General features: G+C 39.8%; 1 protein-coding gene across 1 annotated transcript in view; it reads left to right on the forward strand.

The window, feature by feature from the left end:
• ANAPC16 (anaphase promoting complex subunit 16) overlaps positions 1 to 3425 on the forward strand; it is a 170309-nt gene extending 166884 nt beyond the window's left edge. The window contains exon 4 of the mRNA XM_069240387.1: positions 2846 to 3425. Coding sequence (XP_069096488.1) covers positions 2846 to 2967 — 122 coding nt within the window. The 3' untranslated portion in view covers positions 2968 to 3425. The remainder of the gene's footprint in view (positions 1 to 2845) is intronic.
• The last annotated feature ends 6085 nt before the right edge of the window (positions 3426 to 9510 follow it).

The raw sequence follows: 9510 nt of genomic DNA on the forward strand, positions 1-9510 counted from the left end.
TTTAACTTTCTAGCCCTTGGTACACTTCGTATCATATACCAGGGATATATAAGTAAGTTAAATGTGCCAATCGGGGAGTAGCCAATTGCATATACAGATTGGAGCTTCAGAGCACATGCACCAGGTCCTGTTCAGCAGGGCCCAGTCAACTTTAGATTCGAAAAACCAATAGCATTAGTTAAAAAATGTGGGGGCTAACTGTAGAAAAAGAGGCATCTTCTTACAACTGGTTGTAGTATTGATGATAAAACTGAATAAACAGTATCAACTAAACCATGATGCAGTAACCTAGTGGATTCTGTTGAGAAAAATGTATTTTATTTAACTTATTACAAGATGTTACAAGTGGAAGCTCTCTTATTTTATTTTAGATATAGCCTGTTATTCATCAGAACTTTAATTGCTGGCAATTTTGGATGTACAGTCTTCAGATTTTTCAAAGCATTATGTCAAAATCTCAAAGCCAGTTTGGTGTTATCAGCACATTTGTGGAATTTAATCTTGTTCCAGTATCTGGTATCTGGCCTGCATGTGAATATAAAGTTACTGGGGCAAAAGTGATCCCAAAACTGGACAACCATGCCAGTCGAAGAGGGAAATTGAATGTTAAGTAACAGCTATAAGAGAGCATCAAGAGTTTGAGTCACACTGAAAATCACACACAGGGTACAACTCTTCCATTTATAATAAATGTGACATTTTCCAAATGAAGTAGGTAAAAAGGAAGTAAGATTGAACCAGGAAGTCTCTGAAAACTTCCTACCCCTCCTTGTCTCAACATTGGATACTCTATTCTGAGACTGATGCTTACAGAAGGAATGCAACAAAGTACACATATGCCTTCTAAATATCATTGAGGCAGATGTTGAAATTTAAGAATCTTGTTTGATTCTCTGGAATTATGAAGCTTGTAGCACGGGGTAATAAAGGAGGCTGTCCATATAGCTATGGAACATTTGCTGAGATATTCTTCGAGTTGATCCCTTACCAGTGGCAAAGAGGTTGGGAAGAGATCTGAGGGAGGAGTGTCTGACTGTGCTGAACCTCACTTCACAACTAAATTGTGGAGAGTCTCTCCAGCTAATAAGTGAAGTCTAGAAAAACTACTGCAAAACAATCCCTGTAAAGGTTTAAGAAAATGTATTTGCAACACAATCCCTGTAAAGGTTTAAGAAAAAGTATTTGCAACACAATCCCTGTAAAAGTTTCAGAAAAAAAGCTTGAAGCATATGGACTCCTATCCAAAATATTGACCTTCAGAAACACAGTATTTAAAGAGCATAAGTTAAGGCCACAAGCTGTATGTTCAAAGGGCTTGCACGTCTGTGGTGACAAAATTCAATAAAGGTCCTGAGAGCATGTCCTTTGGGCTGTTGAAACTGTGCTTCCTGGAAACAAAATGCCCAACTGGTTCTTGTGGACCCCAGTAAGGCAAGTCTTGCAGTTATATCCTCATCAGAGAACTGTCTGTCAAACCGCATAATAAAATGGACTGAGAACGAGACAAACGTTACTCCAACATCTGAAGTACAACTGCAAAATTATACCTGCTTTGCCATCTGCCATACCCCTGTGGAGTCCCTTCTGGTGCCAACTTTATCTTTGCTATGAATTTGGCAAAGCTGGGATGACTAAAATCTTATTCTTCAGGAACGAAGCCTTCGAGGCTCCAGATAATAGGTAGGAATGCAGCAGTCTATTCTCTGAAGAGTATTTAAAGGAACTTGGGGCCATATGTACGAACATGTTTTCCCATAGACACAGAATGGGTAAAATCCTTTGCTACATCTGGCCCTTGGTTTGAAAGAAGGAGTTTCAGGCACCACAATTGTCACAGGTGCCAGGCCTATCAAGATGAGAAAGCAAATGTAGCAGTTTTTCGTTATTTGGTAGAGTCTAGGGAGAAGAGCAAGTAGAAAGAAGACTTAAAGAAACACACTTACAGTCAAAATATCCCCTCAGTAATACTGGCCTTTGTTTGTCCAGGACGTCCACAGCACACACTAGCACGTGCTGTCCTGGTTGGGTCACTATAGCATCATGATCAGTTGGCGTCTTTTAATATGATTCGAGGTGGTGGGTCCCATCAGCTTTCCTGAAGGCAAGGGAAGTGTACAGCTTTAACAAGTAGGCTTCTGCCATAGCGGTTATGGGACCTGTGGGTCATGCAAAACCTCATGAACACAAGAAGAAATGTAGTGTCCATAGCAGATAGCTCTGCGCCATGGAAGTTCTTCCGAGTGCTTCTTGGTTTAGAGGATTTGGGATCCTGCGGCTGTGCACAAACATTGTGCATTGACAAGAAAGTGGGTAGCTTCTAGGTTCACAAATCCTCTTTTGGCCCTCTTGAGGGTCATTCTTCGCAGTTGCACTTACACCTCAATAACCTTCAACCTAGAGTCTTTTATCCTCATTTAGGAGGCCACTTGCAATGTTCCCATGAGATCTGACAAAAGCATCACTCATCTGCTATGGATGTGAACAAATTTAGACAATGAAATTCAGACCACCCAATGATGACCAACTTCTGTTTCCATCCATCTTCCCACACAGGAGCCTTATTGTGGGAATAGCTCCAACTGAATTGAGAAAAGTAAGTTTGCCATGTTAGTCTCATGGCAGGTGGCGGTAAGTAAGAGCTGTGTCGAAATGAATGTTTTGTCAATCTAAAGGTCGTGTCACTCTCGTAAGTACCTACTTTGAAATGTGAGGAAAACAGCATTAAAAACAACAACATTGTTTAATAAAGAACTCATTGTACACCACTGTTGATCCCTTGTGCTCAGCGGGGCCTTTTTTGTCAGTCCACTGAAATAAAATGCTATTTCTTTCCACTTTTATATAGATCAGCAAGTTGCAAGGATGGAGAAACTGGCAAGTTTGGTGGAGGAACTCGAAGCAGATGAATGGCGCTATACTCCAATAGAGCAGCTCTTGGGTTTCACTCCATCAGCGGGTGGGAAGTGAACGGGCAGCTAATGATGAGAGGCACGTCCGGAGTGATGGAATGATGCTTTGAGGTATAACCACTAACAGAATTGATGTTCCTCGTACGTGAAAAGCTGAAACCAGAGGCTCCCCTCGTAATGGCTGAAGGGGGGTTGGGTGACCCTGCTACTCACTATTTTCTCTTTTTTTCTTCACTTCACTTGCTGAGTGTCATATGACAGTCCAATCACAAAATGAGCCAGAGTATTGGGGATCTGTCCCGTTTCAGAATAACGAAGAACCTATGCAACCTTCTTCGCCAATCCACTGTTTTTCTCCTATGTAACTTTATATTTAAGATGACGATGGTGATACATCGGAAGGAGCAAAAATGGATTCGGAGTGTTTTTTGTTCGCTAAATATGTAAGATTTTATGAATCATTGGTATCTGTTTTTTTGTTACAAGTAAAATAAAGATGACCTTTAGAAGTAGAAAGGTTTATGTTTATTTTTTACATTCCCATGTGAATATTATAAAGTAAATCTCTATAATGTTACTTATAAAATGACTAATCTTTACTTTTTGCTTTCAGTTTTATATAAATGTCGCTACCTCGTGCCTACAAAAAGAAACTGACGTGATTGAGGGAAGGAGCGCCTTAGTTCTTATCACGTTTATTGCATGATCACACGCTTGAATCTGCCATATTATGTTTCTATTACATGCTGCTTTGATACAAGAAGAGGCGCCCTTCGAAGGCTTTTGATATCTGCAAACTCTACTTCCTATTCCAGATGATTAGTTGACATTACTGACCTTGCTGCATGCATACATCTCAGTACCTTATTTTTTGTGGGATTATCACATACGATTCCTAAAGGGTTGAGTGCAACTAAACTTGACTTAGCTTAATACCCAAGAACGTCCAGACTACAGCAGCCCACATATGAAACAAATGGGTTGGTAATGGGTCGTTTTGGGCTGGAATCAATGAGTAATTTCAGCAGAGGGAATAGTGACCAGTCCATGATTTCACACAAGGTTGTACTACTGCCTGGTCCTCCATTTAACACTAAAGTAATATCAACTCTGCAGATGAAACAGCTTTTCCTCGTGGCCTCTCAAAAGGAGCAGAAAGAGGCACTCAAAAAACCTTAGTACTATATCTTCCCTAAAGAGGAAATCCACTTAGGAACTAGTGAGAAGTTGTGATCCAGTCCACCAGAAATTTCCTTTGACTCCAGGTGTTTCCTGTAAGGTTGGGGTATGTTGATCTCATGTAGGTTTTGGTTCCCCGCTTTTCATCTTAAACTACTAGAGTTCTCAACATTATATCATATTATTTTGCAGTTATTCCTGGCACCATCTTTAAACATTTCTGGCACAGCTACAGTTTTTGCTTGGGAAATTCTGTGCTGCCCTCAGTTTTAAATTTTCGAGGGAAATCTATGTGTTTTTGAATTCCATGTACCTACAACACCTCGACTTCAAGAATTTTGAAGACCCTCATTTTGTTTTTTGCTTGATGCGCTTTTCCTTTTCCTTTGATCCATCTCTACCCTAAGCTTTCTTTAGTGGCAGTTTCCTGAGTACTTTCACAAGAACTTGCCTGAATCATAAATCTTAATGGACATCATTTACATAGTCGGTGTTACCTTGACAATGTAGCATTCGTCCGTCCTTCTTGAATCTACATTGGACACCACTACTCCAAGGCCCAGTCTAGCCACACAACACAAAGGTCTGAAAAGGTTTACCTGTTTCCTTTTTGTCTACCCCTTTACAGGGCCTGGATGTTACTGTGGCTGTGTGCAGCAAGAAAAGGCCAAAGAATGTTTCTCCTGCTCCTTTTGAGAAATAATTTGCTACGAAATGATCATTGTCAATGTAGGCAAAAAAGAGCTCCAGTTCTTAATGGGTGTAAATGTCAAGAACAAAAACACTTTGTGCAAAGTATAAGCAAGGAAAATGTGGAATTGTTTGGTATGGCTTAGGGTTGTAAGGAATGACGGGTGGACACAGCAGGTGGAAAAAATGGACACCAATCTACAACTCAGTTATCAGCACCCACGTAATTAAATGGCAAACAATGGGAAAAACGTAATTAAACCATTCTTTGAGATGTATGGAGTACAGGCCTAGGAAGTTGCCGTTGAAGCAGAAAGCCTAGGAGTATTTTCGAATGTAAGCACCTGTTAATATTTGGAAATACATGTAACATATAGTTCCTAAGTCTTCAGAGTAGTACCCTCTAACTTTCTCTCCCAGCGAAATTGACAGTGAGAGGCTGCTAAACACCTTTATTGCAGTGGGCAGTGAAGTGTGCACCGTATCAGAAGGGATAATGTTATCCCTTTGCAAGGCCGTTAGAGATGTACTATGCAGAACATAATTCTAAAGGATGCCCTAGTACACGGTAACATGGACCTGATGGGCTGCCAATTGTGGTCCTGAAGGTGAACCGCTAGCATTGGGATACGCTGTTTGAACCAATATTCACAAATTGCTGTAAATCAGGTTAAGTGCCTGTATTATGGAAAGAAACGACTTCCCTTGATTTACAAGAATGCAAATCAACTAGTACCCAAAATTACATGCAATTTCCCCTTTTTATGCAATTTGCTCATTATTTATTGCTTGTATCTTGGAACACCTACACAATTGGGTAAAGGATAACAACCTCCCATCAATTAAGTAAATTTGCTTTTATAAAAAGTTTTCCTCCTTTTGGTGGAGTGGGAGCCCTGCATCGAAATGTAGAACAGCACACTATAACGAAGGGACAATTGGTGAATGCTCATTTATAGAGTATACCACCCCCTTTGACAGGGTATTTAACCCAACTTAATGGTGAAAGATGCTTTCCTATGGCATTTCTTCTGCCACAGCTATTGGGTGTATCAGAAGGTACCAAAGGAAAAATTGAAATTCTTAATAGTTTGAAACAGTAATGCCTATTAGTACCTAAACTTCTTTTCTTCATACATGCATGGCTTACCAAGAGCTTTTGATTCTGTGCGTATATTTTTGTCTGAACTTGATTATATAGAAGTCTAAATAATATTCTTAGTGCAGATGATGTGGCCTGCAAAGAAGGTTTAATGCTTTGTGTAAATATATACAATCATAAACAGTAACACAGAAAATTAAGATCATGGTATTCAGCTGGTCTTCCAGAAAACATTGTTATTTTAAGTGGAATGTAAAATTAGATTGTCTGTCCTCTGAGCGACGCAATTTGTCGAAACTTAAGTACATTTCTACACATGCATCATCTCTCAATGAAGAGTCTTGCAGCTTCGACTGGTTTACTATCAGTATTTAGTGAAAAAAGTTAACACTTTCATTGTACCTAATGTACAAATCTCCTTCTCAGTTCTTTATGGTACCGAATATCCCCTTTTAGTAAATGTGGTTTATTTACGGAATAGAAATACAATTCTAAAAACAAGCACTGCATCTAAAACTTGGTCATAAGGCCTGTAGTTTTCATAGCGTATGGTTAAATGGTGAGATGAACACATAAAATACTTGTTGCACCACCTGGTTCATTCCTATGTCTATTTAGCTAGGAGCTACGGACAATGAAGGAAACAAATTATGTTCCTTTGCATTTAATCAGTATGGGTTAAAACCCCGATCTTGCTCATCTATTCTTCTAAAACATTTTTTTTCAGGTTTGATTAAAAAAAAACAGTCCCTTTTAACAAAATCTCCACAAGACTACATCTTAATTGTTGCAATTTTTTTTATTTTTATTTTTTTACAAATACCTATCAGTCATGATTTTCGTAGATATGAATGAAATAGTAAAACTGACGGACTGCTTTTGCATAACAAATCTGGAGAAATTGTAACTGAAGATCAGCTACTATACAAACCTTCCTTACAGTAGATATGGCCAACGAGATCTTAAGCATGTGTTATTTATATTTCAAGGACATACCATTAAGACATAATTTTTTTGTAGGATGTTTATTCAGAACTGTATATTTAATGTGAGTAAGTATTGAATTTTGTAACGCTTTACTGATATTACTAGAATATAGATATATATTTTTTAACTTCTATACTTTTATAGTACTGATTTTAATCCAGTTTCTGATTTACTTGTGTATCTATATATACCGGTCATCAGCACTTTTGAATTTATTCAGATAAGTATGATCATTTTATTTATTAAAATGAGTTTATTTGCATTTTTTTTTTTCAAACTTCTATCAAACCATATTAAATTTGAACTTAATAACAATTACAAACAACCAGGAAAGACACCAAGCCACCTTACAACTTCTTTTTAGGGTCAACCCTGTGATAGCATTAGCTTCCATGTGTGTATTGCTTGCGAGATGCTGTTGTAGTTAGAAAAGGGTTTGGAGCCCGCCTGTGGCTTACCACTTGTTGGCTTGCATTTCACTGTTCTCTATAGCCTCGTACATCGTCACTGGAGGTCATATCATCATTCTGTTTTTCGTGGGGCAGGGACCAAGCACTGATTGATTCAACTTAATCAGTGCCCTTCCGCAGCTCTCGATGTGATCGAGGTTCTATTTTCTTCTTTTAACTTCTAGTCCCCTGCAAACAGAAGGCACGTGACTAGCAAAAAGGTACCCAGCAGGAAAAATAAAATTGTAAAGTTTTATTTTCTATAGTTAACTTTCTTTTTATTTTGTCAAGTCTTATTTTCTCATTTTGCACTCATGTTTTTTTTATTTTTTATTTTATTTTTTTTAAACTTCTAAAGCCTTATAAACTGAAGGCGTATGACTGGCAAACACATGTCCAGCAGGACAAAAAAATAAAAATAAATGGAAAGTTGTATTTTCTAAAGTTAACTTTTTTTTTATTTTTCCAAGTCTTCTTTTCTCATTTTGCTCTCATGTTTTGTTATTGCTTGTGGTGTTGTTCTCAAAAAATGACTATTATCTTGTTCTAAATATTGCAAAGCAACATTGTTTCTTTTTTTTATGTGTAATTATACTTTAACATATAATCGTGCAATCCTCCACACTTCAATCCAATCCGCCCCACTCCTGTCCAAACCACTTACACCAATCCTCTTCAGTCCACCCCACTCCAGTCCTCCCAACACACCCTACTCCAATCTTCTCCACTCCAATCCAAAACAATCGGTCCCACTCCAGTCCACAAAAATCTACCACACCCTCAAACCAAAACAATCTGCTCCATTCCAATCGAAAACAATCTGCCCAACTTCACTCTGTCCCACTCCAGCCCAAAACAATCTGCCTATTCCATTCCAAAGCAGTCTGCCCCACTTCAATCCAAAACAGTCTGCCCTACTCCAATCCAAAACAATATACCCCACAAAAATCCAAAACAATCTGCCCCACTCCAGTCTGCCCCACTCCAATCCAAAACAACCTGTCCCACTCCAATCCAAACAATCTACCCCACTCCAATCAAAAACTATCTGCCCCACCCCAAAACAATCTGCCCAATTTCAGTCTACCAGACTCTAATGCATAAGAATCCACCCCCCTCCAACCCAAAACAATGTGCCCCACTCCAGTCCAAAACAATCTGCCCCGCTCCAGTCCTAAATAATCTGCCCCACTATAATCTAAAACAATCTCCCCCCCAGTCTGCCCCACTCCACTCCAAAACAATCTGCCCCAGTCCACTCCAAAACAATCTGCCCCACTCCACTCCAAAACAATCTGCCCCACTCCAATCCATAACAATGTGCCCACTCCAAGCAGCCACACTCCAGTCCAATCCGCCACACTCCAATCAAAACCAGCCCAATTTATCCCAATCCACCACACTCCAATACTCTTAACCCACCCACTCCAGTCTGGCCCCCTTCAATCCAAAACAATCTGCCTCAGTCCAATACTGCAATCGAAAACAATCTGCCCCACCCCAATCCAAAACAATCTGACTCACTCCAATTTTAAAACAGTCTGCCCCTCTCCAGTCCAAAACAACCTGCCCTACTTCAATCTGCCCCACTCTAATCCAAAACAATCTGCCTCACTATAATCTAAAACAATCTGCTTCGCTCCAGTACAAAACAATCTACACCACTCCATTCCACCCCACTCCAATCCAGTCCACCTAACCACGTTCCTCCCCAGCCCACTCCAATCCAAAACAATGTTCCCCACTACAGTCCGCTCCACTACAATCCAAAACAATCTGCCCCACTACAATCCAAAACAATCTGCCCCATTTCAGTCCAAAACAGCCACCCCACTCCAATCCACCTCATCCGATTTCAATCCACACCTCTCCAATACACCCACTCCATTCAATACACCCCACTCTACTCCAGTCAAATCCACCCCACTTTACTGCAATCCACCCCACTCTACTCCAATCCACCCCACTAACTCATTCCACTCCAACCCACGTCACTTTATTCCACCCCATGCCACTCCATTCTCTGCCACTAAACTATTGAACTCTACTCTCCTCCACTCAACCACACTCTACCCCTCCCCCACGCCACTCTACGACACTCCACTAACTTTGTCATTCTAAACAGCAGCCACACTTATGTACAACATCGCAAACATATTTGCCCAAGCTCTTGTATAGGTGAGACCTATTGTCT

The sequence above is a fragment of the Pleurodeles waltl genome, chromosome 6, assembly GCF_031143425.1.
Source record: "Pleurodeles waltl isolate 20211129_DDA chromosome 6, aPleWal1.hap1.20221129, whole genome shotgun sequence".
Lineage (NCBI taxonomy): Eukaryota > Metazoa > Chordata > Amphibia > Caudata > Salamandridae > Pleurodeles > Pleurodeles waltl.